The sequence below is a fragment of the Equus quagga genome, chromosome 1 (assembly GCF_021613505.1).
Source record: "Equus quagga isolate Etosha38 chromosome 1, UCLA_HA_Equagga_1.0, whole genome shotgun sequence".
NCBI lineage: Eukaryota > Metazoa > Chordata > Mammalia > Perissodactyla > Equidae > Equus > Equus quagga.
Genome location: NC_060267.1, coordinates 93,340,083 through 93,359,866, shown reverse-complemented (window position 1 = coordinate 93,359,866; position 19,784 = coordinate 93,340,083). Strand labels below are relative to the sequence as shown.

At 58.6% G+C, this 19,784-nt stretch overlaps 2 protein-coding genes across 4 annotated transcripts in view; both read right to left on the bottom strand.

The window, feature by feature from the left end:
- Positions 1-99: 99 nt before the first annotated feature.
- Positions 100-11,117, bottom strand: CACFD1 (calcium channel flower domain containing 1). The gene is made up of 5 exons (XM_046671186.1): positions 10,947-11,117; positions 7,661-7,733; positions 6,034-6,159; positions 3,044-3,151; positions 100-2,508 (listed from the first exon to the last, which is right to left on the bottom strand). The coding sequence occupies exons 1-5, from the start codon at positions 11,065-11,067 to the stop codon at positions 2,418-2,420; spliced, it is 519 nt and encodes a 172-aa protein (XP_046527142.1). The 5' UTR covers positions 11,068-11,117; the 3' UTR covers positions 100-2,417.
- A 486-nt stretch (positions 11,118-11,603) lies between these two features.
- ADAMTS13 (ADAM metallopeptidase with thrombospondin type 1 motif 13) overlaps positions 11,604-19,784 on the bottom strand; it is a 31,601-nt gene continuing 23,420 nt past the window's right edge. The window contains exons 24-32 of one of the 3 annotated variants that reach the window (XM_046671157.1): positions 19,425-19,554; positions 19,130-19,309; positions 18,226-18,408; positions 16,314-16,518; positions 15,273-15,582; positions 14,570-14,716; positions 14,056-14,232; positions 12,692-12,876; positions 11,604-12,053 (exon numbers count right to left, since the gene is read on the bottom strand). In XM_046671157.1, the coding sequence (XP_046527113.1) occupies positions 11,868-12,053; positions 12,692-12,876; positions 14,056-14,232; positions 14,570-14,716; positions 15,273-15,582; positions 16,314-16,518; positions 18,226-18,408; positions 19,130-19,309; positions 19,425-19,554 (1,703 nt within the window). In that variant the 3' untranslated portion in view covers positions 11,604-11,867. Of the gene's footprint in view, positions 12,054-12,691; positions 12,877-14,055; positions 14,233-14,569; positions 14,717-15,272; positions 15,583-16,313; positions 16,519-18,225; positions 18,409-19,129; positions 19,310-19,424; positions 19,555-19,784 lie in introns of those variants that run through there. The other 2 variants (XM_046671166.1, XM_046671169.1) reach the window with 2 other exon arrangements.

The following is a 19,784-nucleotide window of genomic DNA, read 5'->3' as shown; positions in this document are numbered from 1 at the left end:
CAGTTCCTCCCAGGGCCAGTGGCCCCTGCTCAGCTGGAATGGGGTCTGAACATCCCTACCACTTCCTGATGACACAGGAGAAGGTACCAGGCAGAGAGGGCGAGTGAGCAGACTACCACCAGCCTTTATTGCTCAAAGCACACGCTCAATCCCGAGAATGGGGACCAGAGGACCGAGTCCAGACCCACGGAGGTAGGAGTGGGCCCTGGCAGCCCGGCTGGCTCAGCCCCTTCCGCCACCTGGACAGATGTTCCTTGCAAGCCGGGACCCCCCAGTGGGAGACTGGGTCCCAGCTCAGGACTGCTTGACTATACTCACTGGGAAGCTGGGCGAGTGACCTGCCCACTCTGGCCTGTGATGGAGGGAGTGGAGGGCCCTTCCATCTGTGTCCAACTCTACAGCCCGCCCAACACCCAGCCCATTTCCTCAGTGTGGAGGTGCAACCTTCCTCGACACACAGCCAGCCCTCCTCCTGCAGTGAGCAAAGCCCGTCAGCGAGGCCCGAGGCAGGGGCCGGAGGGCTGCGCAGAAGCAACCCCAAGTCCAACTTCCTAGATAAGAATGAGCCAAGAGGGGAGGGCAGGCCCTTGCTCCTCCTGGGAGGTAGACAGGTCTTATTCACAGCACACGCACACGCACACGCACGCAAACACATGCACGTACCCCGCCGGCCTGGAGCGGCACAGAGCCCACAGCCCTTTGAACCAAGCAGTGGCCTGAGGAAGATGGCCCCAGAGGACCCCTGAAGGCACGTGTCCCATATGCTGGCTGCAGTGCAGCAACCTGCCACCTGGGGCTCGGCCTGGTTAGGCTCCCTGGAGGGCTGCTGCTGCCCAGGAGCCCACCAATGTGTCCCGAGGACAGTACCTGCCGCTCCCAGCCCCAAACACTCACAAACCCCAGAGACAAAAGGTCCCTCTGGGAGGCAAAGACCTGGGCGCAGCCCTGGGGCAGGTTCCACGCAGCAAGACTGGCCCCTGCACTCTGGGAGCTCGGAGCAGGCCCAGCCTGGGGTCCTGGGAGGAGGAGGAGTGGGGGTTGGGTCCCAGACAGAGCATTTTCCACACCAGCCCACTTCTGCCCAGTGCCGCCCAGGCTCCACCAGGTCCCATGGGACAGGCCTAAACTGCTGAGTGCCAGCCGGCAGCGGCCAGTGCGCTGAGGAGGAAGGAGGTGGACGGGGTGGAAGGAAGGGATGGTGGCATGGAGGGAGGCTGGGGGAGGCGATGGTGCACGTCCCAGGCAGGGCTGCTTCCACACAGGCCTGGCTCCTTGGTGGCCTGGCACCCAGGGCAGTGGGGACAGCTCATGGTAAGGAAGGTGGCTCTAGCCTCTACCCAGCTCTCAAAAGGCAGGAAACTCCCCAAGGGCAGGGCAGGGCAGGGCAGGGCAGAGGCCGGCAAGAATACCGGAGGTGGGTCAAGCTCATTCTTTACTAACCGGGCTTGGACTGCCACTGACACAGCAGGACCACACCAGAGAAGTGGATGGGCAACCCCACAGGGCAGGGGTAAGCCTGCCCTCCCCACTTCCTTAGCACCAGGGCCTGGGGAGGTGGAGGCCAGGCCCATGGGAAATGTCCTGGAATGGCTTGTCCAAGGTTCCAGGGAACTGGGGGAGGGGGCAGTACCCACCCGCTGTCCGGTTGCTGTCAAGGCTGCTGTTCTGGATACTCGAGGAACGTCTTAGGAGAGCTGTGGGCTCTCACAGAGAAGAGAGTGACAGGGCGGGCCCTGGGCAGTGGTGGGAAGCCACGGGCAGCATGACACTGCTCTGCCCTGATGACAGGTGGACAAAGGCAGGCCCTGGTGGCTCAGCCTACAGGACACTCTCCTGCCTGGAGAGCAAAGAGGAGGCTCAGTCGGGCTGATGCCCAGCCCAGGTGACGTGCCTCCCTCTTGCAGACAGAACCAACATCTCCAGGGGAAGCTCCTCCCAGGCCTTCAGCTGGTCCCCAGTGCATCTGCCAGCTGTGCAGGTCTGGAAATCCTCCCAGCAGCCCATTTCCCACCGAGCCAGGCCGGCTGGGAGGGACGGGGCCAGGTGGGCAGTCTGGGCAGAGCTACTGCAGGCTCTGCTCTGCCTCGAGTCCTGTGGCCTGGGTCATCTGCAAGGCTCACACTGCCTGCCACCATGCCACCATGCCGACCTCCTTGCTGCTGGCCAAGGCCAAGGCCCTCAGCCCCTCACCCCAGCCCCTGAGCACCTGGCTCAGACCTAGGAGACACCCATCTGGAGAGGGGCAGACAGGAGGACTCCAGGGACAAGGACAGGGGCAGAGGGGCTGATGGGAGCCAGGCAAAGGCTCCTCTTCCAGGCTGTCCTTCAGGGTCAACGTTCCAGGCCTCATCCCTCTGGCACATGCTCACACAGAACCAGAGGGGCGAGCAGGGAGGGGAGGGTCACCCTGGGCCACATCACAGCTCCCCCTCCAGGGTGTCAGTGAGCTTCTCCTCATCCGCCTGCTGCTTCTGCTGCTGGATCCTGGCATAGGAGATTGCATCGCCCCTGGGGAGACAGTGAGTCAGTATCACACAGGGGACAGACCTCCAAGCACACAGCCCTCGCAGACACCACCCGATTCCTGGCCTGTGACCTGGGTGTGACCTGCAGGCAGAGCCTACTGGGCCTTCTTGTTTCCCCAGACAGAGACCCTATTGCTAGGATGACAAAGACAAGTCTGCCTGGCATGCTGGGTTGAGAAGGATGCAGAGTCTCAGCCAGACTCTGCAAGAGAGGGCAGCAGTTGACTGCAGTGCCAGGTGTGGGCCCGGGGTGGGATGAGCTGTCAGAGCCATACATTTGCCTTCCCTGCTACAGGCTGTGACGAGGCACAACTGGACCCCCAGGAAGTTTCATGAACACGCCTGCTCTCATTCCCTAGAGCTCAACGCCCTGGAGACACTGACCAGAGTCACTGACAACCTCTGTGCCTCAGTTTCCACAAGTGAATAACAGGGACCACTTTCAGACCTTCCTCACTAAGAGACTCCAGGAGGCAGAAGTCAAGATCCCTCCCAGGGCCTGAGACCAGCAAACGCACTTTTTGCCCAGAGCAGAGAGTCCGTACAGCACTCCCGTGGCAAAGGCGATGGCGTTGCCCAGCAGCGTGGTCAGGGTCAGGCTGATGACGATGGGAACAACGGCCATCCTAGGGGAGAAGCAGAGGTCATGGGGGCACTCCCAGCCCGTGGCCACCACACCACTCCCAGGCTCCCCTGCTCCACGCCAGCCTCCTTCCCAGCCAGCCTGTCCAGGAAGGATCCCCAGAAATCAGCCAGGAACCAGGTTCACAGCCAGGCTTCAGAAACTCCTCAAACACCCCCGAAGCCGTCTGCAAGATTCTGTGCATTTTCTGGGGGGAGGACCCAAAGCTTCTGTTAGTTTTGAAAGGGTCTGTCATCCAAAAAGTGTTCAACAGCACTGAGGTGGTTCCACCCTCACTGCTCATAAGAACAGGCAGATCAGAAAACCTAGTGTCAGTTCAGTCCCTTGGAGCCGTGTGACTGTGGGCAAGCTCCTTAATGTCTGTCTACTGTGAAGTGAGTGTTGCCCCTCAGAGGTCTGGAGACAGAACGAGGTAGGGCACGTGACACTGCGCACACGATGCCTGCAACAGCACAGGCACCAAGTACCTGCTGGCTCTGACTAGCACAGCAGAGTCAGCCATATGTCAACAAGAGAGACGCCAAAGATGAACGTGCACATGCAGGAGCCGCGGGCGCCCCTCGCAGGCCTCCTGCCAGGCGCAGTGAGCCGGCCCGGCCCAACTGCAGTTTGGCGCCACCTGGTGGCAGGCGTCCACTCTGGCTTAAGCATCCAGAGGTCTGACTCCGGGTCCTGGCCGGGATTTCCAGACCAGTGGCAGTGATTCAGGGTCAACGAGGTCAGGAAAATATCAGCGAGTGGAGGCCCAGCATGCTGTCCTGTCACTTCCCTGGACAAGGCTGCCCATGATCCCCACTGGCCTCGCCTGCCCACACACACCCTGTACACAAAGACGACAAGACTGAGCCTGTAGCCACCTGGCTGCCAGAGCGGAGGAGAATGGGGCTTGACCAACTGAACTCTCCCTGACTTTCCATTCTGGAGGGACATGTGATCGTGCCGTTCTATTGTAGCTATAAACGTCTAAGTAATAAAAGAACAATAGAAATTACAAAGAAAACCAAAAAAAAAGACCAGGGAAAAATCTGTCGAAACAAAATTAAAGGAAAACAACAGGCTGCAAAAATAGTTGCAGGAAACATAACAAAGGATTAAGAGACTGCTAACATGGAAAACACATATAACTTGCTAAGTAAACAGTAAGATGCCAATAGGGAGTAAGTAAACTAGACGATTTTCAAAACAGAAAATGCAATTGATAAAAAACATGGAAAATTATTTCACCTCTTAGACACAGATACAGATGTGAAAATGGCACCCAGCTCAGGAGGATGGAGACGGGGGGGAAACTCAGATAACCTCTCTGGAAAGCAATTTAGTCCCGTATCAAAATCTTCTAAACAATCATAATCTCTGACCTAATAATTCCACACCTTGAAATATATCCTCAGGAAATCACTGTAAACACAGAAAAAGTTTTAGCACATAGCTGTTCATCACAGCTTGATTTATAGCAGTTTACAAATTAAGAAAAGCACGATATATCCTGTTAAATAAATATTCCTAACATTACAAATAATCTTAGGAAGTCTTTGTGGTGATACTGAAAATATATCATATTAAGTGAAAAACAGCAGGATACAAATTTACTTATAACGGTTATAACTAAGTGAGAAACAGGTTTTAAAAAACGCCTGAGGACAGACTGAAAGAACACATATCAAAATGTTAACAGGTAGTGGGGCTTTGGGTAACAATTTTCTATTTTCCAAATTATTTTTAATGAACATATATTACTGTTAGCATTTCAAAATACATTTTTAGGGGCCGGCCCGGTGGCACAGCGGTTAAGTGCGGAAGTTCCACTTCAGCGGCCCAGGGTTCGCTGGTTGAGATCCCGGGTGCAGAGATGGCACTGCTTGGCAAGCCATGCTGTGGTAGGTGTCCCACATATAAAGTAGAGGAAGATGGGCACGGATGTTAGCTCAGGGCCAGTCTTCCTCAGCAAAAAGAGGAGGATTGGCAGATGTTAGCTCAGGGCTAATCTTCCTCAAAAAAAAAAAATACATTTTTAAAAAATGGAGGCCAAGGATACAAAGATGCAAGGTCTTTTGTGACCCTGTCCTCTGTGATTTGGACACAGTGGGAAACGGCTCAGGCACCAAACACGCATCTTGTGCTCTGATGGTTTCAAAACCATTGGGCCTCCGGAAGGGAAGACCTTGGAAATAAAAATTTCCGTATTTATTTCTAAAGATAATCTGGATAATAGTAACTATTGCTGCTGCTGCCAGAAGCTGTTGAGGGACTCCTATGCACCAGGCACTGTTCTAGAGGCTTCCTTGTATCAAACACATCCTGAATTAGTTCAATCTCATGACTCAGACGTGAAGCACTACACATGAATTGTCAGAAATAGGAAAATAAGAGAAAAGCATATTCAGAAGGCAATATTTTCTGTTCTGAAATTTGCTTTTTTCCCTTTCAGGTCAGGACGTCCTGACATGACTGACCGCACTCTTGAAAGGCTGCACAGAAACACATCATACGGATCCACCAGAATCTGTTTAATGACTCCCAATTGATGGGCCAAAATCGCAGGCGGTCGTCATTGTTCTCTACACACACAGTGCTCTAAGGCATCCACACCTCCCATCTGCATCCTGCAGGACCGCGCTGTGGGCTAAGCCCCCAGACACAGAACTGCTGGGTCACATTTATAGCAGCTGTCACCAATGACTGCACAAAGGCTGCCCCAGTTTACACCTCGACCGAGAGCACACGAATGCACCTGTGCCCCCTCAAACTCGCCAACACCCTCGCCTGCCCTTCGGGTCACTGAGGAAGTGGTGTTTTGGGGAACCCTGACAGGGCCGTCGAGGGGAGACCCCCAGCCATCCCTGCCCTGCCCCAGCGGCCCCTCACCCGCAATAGAAGACAGCCTTCTGCCAGGAGCGCAGCCGGTCCACCTTCTCCGACACCGTGTTCGCGAACTCGACAAACTGGCAGCAGAAGGGCGCCTCACAGAGCAGCAGGATGAAGGCGTTCAGACTGGAGGGCAGGGGGAGAAGAGGGGCCGGCTGACAATCAGGGGCCCGGGGGCCTGGCGCCCGCACCACCAGAATGCCACCCTTCCTCCCCCACCTCTCCTCTCCAGGGCACCCATTTCTCCCTCTCAGAGCCTCTGCTGAACGTGTCACCACTCCCCGGCCATTCCCACACACCAGTCCCCTCGCTGAATGCCGTCCTTCCCGTCTGTGAGCAGGCGCTGAGCTCCTGCACCCAGGCCTTTCAGCGAGCCAGCCTCAGCAGTCGCCTGTTCACATTATCGCTATTACCAGTGACAGCGCCACCAGCACTGACAGAGCTGTCCCTAACAGCAGCTCAGTCAGTCCACAGTCGCCGACACAGCCCTGCCCTCGGGGAGCCCACACTGGGAGGAGGGACCTCAGCAAGCCCTTTAGTGCAGACCCCCAGGCTGGGGCTGGGGCCAGCGAAGCCCCGGGTGACTGAGGGTGTCTGCTCCAGTCTTGGGTCCTCCGTGGTGGGGTCACAGTCGCAGTTACCAGACACTGGGCCCTTACAGCGTGCCAGGCCCTTCCATCCGCCCCCAAGCCTGGGGGGAAGTGCCCTCATTACTCGTCTGACAGAAACAAAGGCTCAGAGCCCCCAAGAACCCAGCGGAGCGCCAGAACAGGAACTCTCTGCACAACTAGCGTTGCCCTCAGCCCAAGCATCCCACACACTGCCAGCATCCAGTGACCCTCACAGGCCAGACCTCCCACATGACTCTCACTCCTGCTCAGCCAGCCCTTCCACATGCAAGCTGGCCAGTGTCCTGACGTAGCCCCCCTGAAGCCCAGGTCCAGTGCCTCTCCCCTGTGACCCCTGTCCCTGCTGCCTCTGGCCAGCACAGGTCTCTGTGCCCCACAGCAGGCCTCCAAGCCTCACTGCTGGCCCGAGTTCTCTGAAGGCAGGATGGCATCCTGTCCATCTCCACGCCCCTCCCAGACCAAAACCCCATGTGGACAGGGACGATGCTTGCCGCACAGCCACTTCGCACAGGCCTCAGGGGGTCAGATGCAGCCAGAGCTCACAGGCCAGCTTTCACCCTGCCTTCCCCTCCAGCAAGATAGACCTGCCCTGACAGGTGGTTGCCATTCTAACCACCTGATCCTGCACCAACTCTGACCTGCCCTGTGTGTGGGTGGCACCGCCTGCCCACCTCCAAGCTGGATCTCCAGATTCCCAGCACCTGACTCCAGCCCCATCAGACACTGTCCCTCCAACTCGGTTCTCGGCCGGCCCTGACAGCCCCAGGAGCTCCCAGAGGTGAGGCCCATGGTAGTGGACTCAGTAGACACTCAGGAAACGTTTGTGGCCTCGGCCCTACACCCAAAAAAGGCCTGAGTGGGTGTTCCCCTGGCCCAGGCCCTAATGAGGATGAGGAAAACTGGACAGGGTAGGGTAGGAAGGAGGTGAAGATCTGCACGGAGGCCAGAGATCCATGCACCCCAAGCCCACCAGGCAGGACAGGCACGTGGCTACTCACATCATCCACACGCCGGCCGCGATGTTCAGAGGGTGGATGGTGATGCAGTTGAAGAGGCCAGAGATGGCACAAGCTTGAAAGCAAGAGACACAGAAGGAATTAGCAGGGAGGAAGGGAAGGCCACCAGGGGAGACGGCTTGTGAAATTACGAGAATCCCTTCCGACATCTAGCACTTGGCTCTTCTCACAGCACTCAGAAGCGGCCCCTCGCCATCTGAGAAAGTGAGGCCGACCTAACTGCTCCCTGTCACAGGTGAGAAGGCAGACTCAGGTAAAGCAGTGGCCCCAGGCCACAACAAGGGTGCGGCTGGATCTCAGAGCTCGGTCCAGCTGCCAGGGCATCTCACTCTCTCTTCCGGGGCTTGGAGGAGCCTGCCCTCTGAAGCCCAGCTGTACCAATACCCACCTCGCAAGGTGGTTAGGATGAGAGAGACCATCTGCGAGGGGCTCAGGCCAGGACAGGCGTCACCATTCATAGGAGTCCTCTAGCCCTGCAACCGTGGCTTGAACTTGCGTTGGGAAGGGGCTGCCTCTCTCAGAACAGAAATCAGGACCAGGTAGACCTGGGTCACAATTCCAGCTCTGACTCCCACACCTGCCGAGTGACCTGGGCTATGTGCTCTTCACCTTTCTAGGCCTGTTTTCTCTCCTGCACACAGGCAAGTCCCACAGTCCAGTCCAGCCACCCGTGAAATGCCAAGAGGCGACAACGAGGAGAGATGCATCCTCTGCCACCCCTCAAAGTGGCTTCTCAAACACCCCAAATATGGAGGCTTGCCCATCACCCCCGCTGCTCCCCACGGGCACGGTCTGCCATGCTCACCTCCCTCCTTGACCCACAGCCCACAGCCCGGCTGCACCAGGAACTCCGGAAGCCTGCCAGGCAGGTCCAGGAGCTGGCTGCTGGCAGGAAGCAAGCCCAGGCCACAGCTGGGGCAGGGCAGGAAGCTGTGCCCTCGGAGGCAGCAATCAGCAACCAGTTCATTAAACTTGCAGCAGCTCCTCTGCACCTGATCCCTGACACAGGCCTGGACTCTTCTGCTGTTTTCCCGTGTAACCCTACGCAGACAGCAGCGATGGAGGAGGAAACCAGAGGAAGTGAGCCCACTGCAATGGGCCTGCCCTCGTGTGCCCCCCAGGGTCCCCTAAAACCACAGACATAGTCTCTGCCTACTAAAAAGGCAGCACTTGTCCTGGACATGCCACATACGCACTCAGGCAGCAAGGTCCCCCAGGGCCACAGACGTGAGTGCCCACGAGACGATCCTGCTTCTGCCTGTGAGCTGTGCCCTGTCTCACCCGACAGCGGCCTACACCTCCTGCTGCAGCCAGCATTTCCCCTCCAACTCCCACCTTACCCAACTGGCCTACCAACAGCCAACCTTGGGGCAGGACCAGGTTTCAACCCAGACAAACAGGCTCCAGCCAGGAGTCCCTCAATCAAGGGCTGGAGGATGTCCCCTCAGGGTCCCCAATGCTTGAGCTAAGTGAGGGAGGTGTCTTGTGCAATCCTCTCTCCTCCCAAGCTATTGCCTCCAGATGATCGTTAGGACCCAGAGTAAATGCCTCTTCGAGGACCCCCACAGCAGAGCAGGGTGACACTACCCCAAAGTGACCAGCCAGAAGCACCACCCTTATCTGAACTCCCAGTTCATCCCTACAACTCCTGCCTGCTTTGCATTCACTCTGTAATATACTATTTGGTATTCACATAATGATCACCTCCTCCCAAATCTGCAGGTGAAACTGACATTTCAGGGTGATGCCACAAGTTTCTCCTGAAGCTCCATCTGTAGCCCCAACCCCATGAACTCCTGGGCAGCCCAGGCACCCCACTTTGAGAGGTACAGAACTTGTTGGGATGCCAGAGGTAACCAGGGGGTCGGCAGGGCTGCTGACTATAAGATGGAGGGAAGGGGAGGGCCCACAGGCCACAATCAGGACCTTTCCTTTCTCCTCCACTGACCAATGTCACTCCCCATGGCACCCCCCCCCCCCACCCCGGCTCGAATCTGCCAGGGAAACAGCCAACCAAACTTGAGAGGATCATATCTAAGGCCTGGCCTCGAGCCACCAATCTCTCCACAAAGTCAGAAACACACTTCCTCTGAGCAGCAGTGACAGGGACTCAGGGCCTTCTTGTGACTGCGGGAGGGCCTGCCCCACGATCAGCTCTGGATAAGGGCATGTCCTGCCAGAACAGCACACCCCTAACCCTGCACTCCCACCTGAACTTCCTTCCAGCCTCCACCCACCTGGGAGGACTGGGGGACTGGAAGAGGACCCTGAAAAGCCGATTCCGCTGGCAGATCTGATCAGGGTCTGCCATGCCCTGGCCTCAGCCCTCTCTGCCAGGCAGGCACTGCTCCAATCCCGAGATGCCCCCAGCAGACATGCCCTTTCTAAGACCTGTGGCTGTGCCCTCTCCCACTCCAGGAATTCGCAATGCTCAGGGCAGCAGGAAGAAGAGAGCAGACCATTCAAACAGACTTACGTTTGCCTTTCGGAGGCCTGCCCTACGATCACTACTTTACTTCTGCATCACATCTGCCTTCCCATTCATGTTCTTTTGGGGGCTTGTACTAAAAGCCTGGCTTCCCAGGAAGCTTGAGGTGGGGGGGGGGGGGTGTCAGGGATGGGGTTGAGAGGTAGGAGGAGAGATGAGAGGTGGCTGCGGTAGGACTGACAACAGAGGTAAGGCAAGGGCCTCCAAGTGGACAGTGAGGACCCAGAGGAGAGGTCGCCGCCCTCAGCTCACGCCTGGCCCTCCCTCGGGGACCACCTGGCCCCTGGCCCACCTGACTCTCAGGAAATTTGACCAGACTGGCACCCGCCCCACTTGTAAACAACCTTCGCCCGAAGGTTAAGGCGGCTGCGGCCCCCACCCACGCCCAAGTCAACAGGCGAGCTGCCGCCCCAGGCTGAGCCGGCGCCTTACAAGCAGCATCTGAGCAATCGCGGAGAGCCCTGGAGGAGGTGCCGCCCCGTCCTTACTCCCAGAGGAGGCGCGGAGAGGCAGCGACCGGGCCGCGTCGAGTCCGGCGCTCCCCGCGAGCGTTCAGGTTCCCTTCTGGACTGTCCTTCTGGCAGGGCCGTCCCGAGGATCCCGTCCCGTGGGTCCATCCCCGTGGGTCCCCCTCCCGCGGGGTCATGCCTGTGGGAGCCCTTTCCCCGGGGTCCCCTTCCCGCGCGTCCCTTCCCGCGGAGGCCGCGGCAGGGGGGCGGGGCCGGGCGCGCATGCGCGGCGGGCGGCGGGGCCGGCCCCTCCCGGGGGCCGGGTACTCACAGACGGCCCCCAGCACCCCCGAAAGGCGACACAGCCAGCGGTACCACCACGTCATGCCCTCCTCCTGCGCCGCCTGCGCGGAGCCGACGGACGCCGCTGCCGCCCCGCCCGAGCCGCTCATGGTGCCGCCGCCAGCGCTGCCCGCCGCGCTCACAAAGAGCCCCGAGCCGGCCGCGTCGGCCCGGCGCGCTGCCTTGTGGGAGAGGCGGCTGCTGGTTAGCGTGGGGGCGGGGCTTGCGGGGCCCAGTGAGGTGGGCCCGAGCGTGCTTTGCTCATTAGCATAGGGGCGGGGCTCGCGGGGCCTCGACGAGGTGCGCCTGTAGGGCTGGCGCTCATTAGCATAGGGGGCGGGTCCTGGCCGCGCAGTCCTCCCAGGTGGTCAAATCCTTCCCCGGACAAGCATAGGGGCGGGGCTTCGCAGAGAATTAACAGGTGCGCCCGCATCAGGGCCCAATCGTGACTCCACACTCCCTCGCCTCTCCTTCTCCCCGGGGAGGAAGAAGACCGCTAGGGGTGGCGAGGGCGTGCTCAGGTCAGGAATGGGTCCGCAGCCCGACCGCGGCCAGGGAATCCCCACCGTGCCGTGGCGTGGGTTTTCAAGCCGGATTTGACAGGTTAGGTGAAGAAAATACCACTCAGACCGCACGTTCCGTTTATTGGTACCCGAGGGGCTGGGGGCTGCCTTTCCAGAGACTGCCCCCTTCCACCACCCAGTCTTTTGCCCATCGGAGGAGACCCTAAAAGAGATACTCAAGATTGGAGGGAATTCAAATTGGAAAGCACTCAGAGACAACCCTCCAGGGCTGGCCAAGCCCCCAACAGGTGCTTATAAATGTCGAGTTCTTCCTTTCCCTTCCCGGACGGGGAAGAGGCATCCCACTGCACCCACGGGTCAACTGAGGGATGTGCTTGGAGAGGAAGCTAGGGCAGGGTCCTGCCGCGCTCCTGGGCTCTAGATCGGAGGGTCCAGTACTGGCCCCGCAGGTTGGCCTGTGCCTCCAGGAAGCCCTGGCTAAACTCCATCTCAGCCCGGCTGCCCTCTGACTCCCAGTAGAGCGCCTGCTGCCCACGGAATGTCGTCGTCCTCAGGCTGTGGATGTCCCGGATCTGGGAGGAAAAGGGCAGTCCCGAAGGACCAGCCACATATGATAATTGGCTAGCATTCATGGAGCCCTTAATATACAAGGTATCGTGCACTGAGACTCACATTTAATCCCCACACAACAGCGCTATCAGGAAGATACTATTATTCTACCCAGGAAACTGAGGCTCAGAGGAGTTGTACCACTTTCCCAAGGACACACAGCCAGGGTGCTAGAGCTGGGATTTGAGCCCAGGTTCTGTCTGATTCCAGAGATCAGGCTGCCTCCTCCAGGGGAGCTGATACCTTGCAGAGGATAGTTCTTCTAGAACACAGGAAACCTGACGGGGAGGGGTTGGCCTGCTCTCCTGGTGAAGTTATATCTGGGTCTAACATCATGCTTTTGTCCTGGGTTAATGGGCGGTCTACATCAGAAAAGGTCTTTTCCATTTCACTCTTGTAGGGAGCTCAATAAACATTTGGTGGTGAATAAGTGGAGGAAACTCTTTTTTCCCATTCTTTCACTAGTGATTTTGAGGCTTTTGGTCTGAAGTAAACTCAGGGTCTCCTCTAGCCCATCACCTCCAGTCCCTGTCTCCCAGGACAGCTGTCCAAACTCATAGCAAAAGTCAGCCCATTCCTGTCCTCATCCTGGCAGCCTCACCAAGATGTAGCTGGCATCGGTTCCCTCGGTTCCGGTGGCCCTGTTGGTGACTAGGGCATGGATTGCGATCCGGGCCCGTGGAGCCACGTCGATGAAGACACGGCAGCCCCCCACATTCCTCCCATCTGGACTCATCAACGGGCTCACGATTTCACCCCAGGGTCCAAAGAGCTGCGTGTCACAATCTGCAGGGGAGAGCAGGTGGATGGACTGGGTGTGCACCACCCCAGGGACATAGGAGCCCCCCAGAAAGAGCACTAACGCCAGAGGCCAGGGCAGCTCACAGCTGGGGAGCAGCAAGGAGGGCAGTATGCTGCTGTGGTCGAGATCGGGGTTCCCAGGCAGAAGCCCCACTGAACCCCACCTCTACCGCTTCCTGGCTCTTGACCCCAGGTGAAGGCTTTAAATGCTCTGAGTTTCACTCCCCTCCTCTGTAAAGTGAAGGGACAAGTGTACATGCTGGGCAGGGCAACTTTTAGGAGGACTCAACGCTGAGCCTGGCACAAAGGCCACTGCCGTCATCAGGAGCCCCCTCGAGCACCTCCTGCCTGCGCCTCCTGGGCCTCCCCCGAGCCAGGTGCCCGCATGTGGGGAGGCTGGGAAGTGAGGAGCGATGAGAAGGTGGCCGGGCCCTCGTCCGCTGGGCGCCAGCTCTGGGGTACCAGCAGAGCTCCACGCTGAGGGGCAGGAGAGGGGCCTCAAATCTCTGCAGAGGAAGAAGCTCTCTAGTGTGCCCACTTTTCACCTGAGGCCTGGGGGGACCCAGAAACCTCTGGAACCAGCCCAGAAAGCCACCTCAGCCAGCTGGGGCTGTTGGGAGATGACAAGCCCCCTGATGCAACCTAGAGGGCTACTGAGGACACCGATGGGGCCGTGGGCAAAATAGGGGTCTCTGGGATGCCATCCTCTACGTGATGTGTGCATGTGCACACACGTGTGTGAAAGCATTCACGCACACACCCTGTTCTGTGGACCGTGAGCCAAGAGAACAGGGCTGGGGAGAGCGGCTCCCAGAAGGACCTTAAAGGATCTTGAAGGACCTGAGTGCCAGGGTGTGGGGCTGTGGTGGCCTGAAGGACAGGGTGAGGATATGGCTGGAGTCCCACGCCCGCCTATCTCACTGCGGGGCCTCAGAGAAGAGGGGACACAGCACATTCATGGGCCTCATCCTGACTGCACGTGCAGACCCACAGTGGCCACCCTGGGGCAGGGATGCTGGGGGCATCCAAGAAGGCACTGCCACCTCATTCTCAGTAGGCTCCCAGGCTGCCTGCCCTCCGCCCCGTCGGGACCGGCCCCGGTGGCAGCAGCACCCGTCCGGCCGCTGTGCAGGGAGCAGGGGAGGCTCCGGCGCCTGGCCATACCTCTGTGGAAGGTTTCTGGGGCAGGCCGGCTGGAATACCGCAGTACCACGCCACCTCCCGGCCGCACGCGCCTCTGCCTCACCACGAGCGTGTTGGCTTTGGAGCTGAAGGTCATGCCGGACAGCTTCCTGCACATCTTCCTCCATGTGAGCCGCCCCCAGAGCAGCAGCATCTCCCCTGGGAAGGGCAGTGCCATGAGGGTCCCGTGCCCCTGGTCCAGGTGGGCAGCACGGTGGCTCCTGGGTAGACTGAACTGAGTCCCTGACTCAGTGGCCCCAACTCTCCCACTTACTGGCTGTGTGGGAGTGACTGGACACGTGACTTAATCTCTCCTAGCCTGTTTCCTCATCTGTAGAATGGGGACATCACACCCCAGTCATGAGAGGACTGTGATGATTACAAGTGAGGGTGCCCTTGGAGCATCCTGCTTGGAATGGGGACACTGGAGGCACGCTCACTGGCACCCGGCAGGCCCCATCACTGGCAGAAGCTGCTCATGGGGCCCCAGACATACCGGTGCTGCAGTTGAGGGAACTCTCGAGGACTTGGAGGGTCACCACCTCACCCAGGGGCCGCCCAATGGCCACTGCACAGTCCACCCGCCCTGGGCCTCGCATGTCAATGGTTCCTGTTGGCTCAAGGTGCTGCCGGCCACAGGCACCTGGAGAGGGAGCAGGGGTGCAGGTGAGCAGAGCTTCCAGCAGGGGCATTCCCAGCAGGACAGGGCCTGGGGCTTTCTGGGCTGTGGAAGGAGGCTGGGGTGGCTGAAGTCATCCCAGGCCCAGCCGGAAGCCTTCTGAGGCCAGAGGAGGGGCTGCCTGGGTCAGAGCATTGCCATCCAAGGCACAGAGCCGCTTCCAGGTGCTCCAGCGAGAGAGAGGCAGTGTGTACGGCAGTGCACAGCTCTGGGTCACACAGACCTGGGTTCTGACTCTGAGACCCTCAGGTTACTTTCCCGTGATGATAGTAAAAGTGAGCTTGTGCTTTGCCCGTGAGGAGGAGGACCAGCCCCAAGCCCGACCTCCCAGGCTCCTCCCCTCAGCCCAGCTGCACACATCCGTCCTGGTGTCCCAAGTGCTCTGGACCCAGGTGCCACAGGACCACCCCCAGGAGATCCCCACAAGGAGCTGGTCCTAGCTTTCCCAGGTAGAGATGCCTTCGCCCACCCCTCCTGCAGCCAGCCAGCTGCTGAAACAGACAGGAGAAAGGAACATAACTGGACTCCACCGGGCTTTCCTGGGGCCTGGGTGGGAGCCAGGAACCTGGGGAGGAGAGGGGCGTCTGGCGCTGGGGCTGCTCTGGGGAAGCATCCGCAGTGGCAGGCGTGGTCTGGCCTGGAGCAGTGGCTTCCTCGTGGGGCACCGGGCTGGGCGTCCCCTGCCTTTCACAGGGCCCGGCCCAGCAGCCCCGCACCGTCGCTGGCTTGGGCAAGTGCTGGCAGAAGTCAGCTGGCACGGGCACCTGGGCCTGGGGTCCAAGGCAGGCGTCGTGCCGGCGCTGTATGCCATCCCCACAGGAGACGGAGCACTGCCAGGAGAGAGGGGAGGAGTCGGGCTGACCCCGCCAGAGAGTGACGAGGACAGCAGTGACCACAGGCCAGCTGTGGTCTGATAGAATCTTTGCACAACACGGGAGGTGGGCACGTGTCTCCATTCTACAGACAAGGAGACTGAGGCTCAGAGAGGTTACCTTGCACAAATCGCATAGGATGAGAAGCAGGGATTCGAGCCAGGTCTCTTCTAACTGTCACCCTCAAGGCCTCTCTACCTCTCCAAACCCTAGAGCAGGGACAGGCAGTCCTCGGCGTGGCCTCCTCCTTCCACACTCCACCAGTCACTGCGGCCTGGCGTCTGCCCTGCCCTCCTGCCCTCATCTCCGCCTGACCTGGACGCTTCCTCCTGACCGAGGCGGGTGATGGCTGTCTCCCATTACATCATGAGCAAGCTCCTCTGGGGGGACCCAGCCCTTTTTACCTTTGTGTTTCCGGGGCCTTGCAAGGGGCTGGGCACAGGATGACATTTGCTACTCTGGGGGAACCTGAGTTATCCACCTTCTTCTCCCAGTGTGTCCAGACTTCAGGGCCTCCTAGGGCCCGGCTGCCCTCTAGGTCTCCAGACCTCCCGTTGTCTTTTGTCTCTAGGTGTCCCGACTGCCCTCTCCCCAACAGACCTGGCTCTCTCCCTCCTTTCAGGGGATCACAATGAATCAAAGCCCCCCAGGAGTCCCATGCACTCCCCAGCCCCAGCTGCAGCACTTACCTGCATCCAGGGGCTGACATGCCACCGGTAGGAGCAGTCGGCAGTGACACAGGGGATGCTGGCCTGTGGCTGCACCAGAGCTGCACAGGCTGCCCCATCCACCTCCACGTCCCGGCCTTGGTCCCGCTGCACACAGGCCACGGAGCGTGTGGCAGTGCCAAGACCACAGCTAGCTGAGCATGGGCCCAGGGACATGACTTTCCACCTGCAGGAAGAGAAGCCCCCAAGAGAGGCTGGGCCTCCCCAAAGACAGCATGCCTCAGTGGGCTCCTCGCATGCTCGGCCCAGACAGGTTCCAGGGCCACCAAGATCTGCAAGTGCAGCCCCTGAACCCCTCCTGTCTAGTCACCGGGCTCACTGGCACGGAAAGCTCTGCAGGAAAGATGTCCCTTTTCCCTTAACAAGGTGCCCCTGCTTTGTCCCCGTTTATCACATAATACTCACTGACACCCACAGAGCTGCTTGCTGGTCCCAGTAACAGTGATGGGGAACGATACCGCAGGATAAAGGAAAATGAATCTCAACACGGGGCAATTGTGCCCATGTCACTTGTAATCATTCAACAAGTGATGACGAGCCGGCACTGAACGCAGGCAACCTGCACTGGAGCCTGGGGTCCTAATCGCAACACTGTGCCGTCCTTTCAGCCTGCAATATCACCTCTCAATGAGTGCCTTCCACGGGCCAGGCGCTGTTCTGGACACTGGGAAACGGCAGTGAACCAGACCAAGGCCCGGCCTCTTGGAGCGTATGTGCTTCTCCACCTCGGCGCCACCGACGTTTGGGGCCGCACGGCTCTTTGTCGTGGGGGCCCTCTTTGCAGTGTAGGATGTTTGGAGCACCCCTGGACTCCACCCCCCTCCCCAGTGGAGACATTTAAAATGTCTCTAGACATTGCCACGTGTCCTCTGGGAGCAGGAAGGTAGGTGCAGAAGCCCTGAGTCAGGAGCATCCCTGGAATGTTCCAGAACATCAGAGGCCAGAGTGGCTTCAGCGATGTCCGAGGGGTAGCCAGAGCTCATGTGTGTGTGAAATGCCCATAAAAATCCCAGATCAACTCTAAATGTGATACAGAACAACAAATAGGGTGCATGGCCAAGGGACTTTAGCAGAAGCAAAGAAATCAAGAGCCACTTTGGTAAGGATGCGGAATGGATCATACAGCTACAATATTTAAAACAATTTGATATGGGGATGGGAATAAGTGGGGGGAAAACCAACAGGGCCTGATAGAAAGCCTCAACATAGATTCCAACAAACACAAGAATTGAGGATATGGCAAAGGAGCCATCCGGGGAAATTCCACAAATGCTGCTGTTTCGTAATTTTGAAAAACACAGTTTGCTCCCTACTCTGTAACAGACCCCAAATAAATCACGGATGAGGTAAGGGTTTTCATTTAAATGAAATCTTATTTGTAATCGTGTATTTCTTTAAAACCAAGGAGACAGATATGAAGGAAATATGGTAAGAGCTACCAAATCTGGTGTTGGCACGTGGTGTCTGTTACCTTCTTTTCTGTGTCATACAGAAACCATGAAACAACTATGAACAAGGCAGGTAAATATTTGCCCTTGCCCGTTGGACTCCAACCCCGTCTCTGACCACAGGGCTTGACCTAGTCTGTCCTGTGTTGGCTTTGGCGGTGCTGCAGCCCAGCTGGGACCACCCTGAGGCTCCACCCAAAAGCTGCCTCCCCTGCTGTGAAGCCCCCGCCCCCATCAGAACCGACAGTGCTGCCTGTGTTTTGCTGGAACACCATCTCTGACATCTGGCGCACTGCCCAATAGTCCTGTTTTCTAAGGGCTGTCTCCTGTGCCACTGAGCTGTCCTTTGACCCCCACGGTGCCTGGCCTGGTGTCTGCACAAACTAGGGGCTCAGGCTGCCTCCTGGACATTTGGGGCTGCTGACCTGGGTGGGCAGGGCTCCGGGCTGCAGGCCTCCTGCTGCTCAGGGCGAGGCAGCCCCTGGCACTGGGCGTCTGGCAGGATCTCCTCATCCTTGTCCTCCCCCTGGGCCCGGGCACAATACGGGATCCTCCGCACAACCCCTCCCCCACAGCTCACGCTGCAGGCCGCCAGCTTGTACCGCCACCTGGGGAAAGCGGAGTCAGGGGAGCCCGGAGGAGCGGAGCGGGGCTTCCCCTCATTTCCCCAGACCTGGAAGGGCCTCGAGAGGTTCTCTCTCTGGGGCGCAGTGACCCTTATATCTCCCCCAAGAGGCTTGGCCCAGTGGGCAGAGAACATTCAGAAGAGACCATTTTACAGAAAGGGGAAACTCAGGGCAAACAGATGTGTCCAAAAGGCAGCCAAGGGGCCCTGCAAAGAGGTCTGTCTCTAATAGGAATCCCAGCCCCACCTCCACCGGGACCTGCCCCTCCCAGCACTCCCAATCTTCCCTCCCCGTGTCTGCCACATCGCACTAATCACCATTCATTAGACTATGTCTCCCCGTCTGCCTTATTTAGTGTCCATCTCCCCTCTGCCCCCAGCATCTGCTCCAGGAGGGCAGGGGTGCCTGTCGGTCTTGTTCCCTGCTGTCTCGTCCCCTAGTGCCAGAACAGTGCCTGGGCATAGTGGGTGCTCAGTAAAAAGCAAGTGATGGAAGAATGAGCCATCGACCATGTGTGTCCACAGCATCCCGGATTCTGTGTGACGCACTTCCCATGCTTTAAAACCACTACAGCGTTCCAGGGCACCAGTATGACCTGCTCCTGCAGCTGAGGACACTGAGGGTCAGGAGCTTCCTGGGAGGTGACATGCCACCTACAAGGATGCATACCTAGGACCTCCTGTCCCCTTGGGAAGGGGCCCACCTGGCAGGGCAGGGCTCCGGGCTGCAGTCCTTGAAGGGGCTGGGCCGGGGCACTGGCCAGCACTTGGAATGAGGCAGGGGGACTAAGTGGCCACGGTCCGGCCTCACACAGCGAACAGCCAGCAGCACCTGCCCCCCTCCACAGGTCACTGGGCACGGTGCCAAGGCTCGGGTCTCCCACCTGCAGGAAGGAAAGGCCAGTGCTCCGTAGGAAGCCACATCCCAGGGTAAGACACCTTCCCCCGGGGGGACCGAGACTGCTGCCCCTCTGCGCAGTCTCCCTCCCCCCGACTCACCGAGCCGGGCATGGGACAGCCTGGCACACCTCCTGCCGGCTCCCAGGCTTGCTTGCCAGGTCACAAAGCTCTTCCCGGACGGGTGTCCTGATGGCACTGTCCATGCACACAAAATGCAGCTCCCTCAGGCCTGCAGGGAGGAAGCAGGGACCCGGCGCCCCAAGAGGAGGGTTCAGCAAGGACCGCAAACACTCAGCTCTCTGGAGAGCTCCAGGAGATAAGGCCCATGTGGATCTGAGTCTTGACTCTGCCACTTACCAACTGTGTGACCTTGGACAAATGACTTAACCTCTCTGAGCCTTAAGTTTTTCATCTAATGGTGCTTAAGTTGCAGGGATATTTATAAAGTTTTTTTTTTTT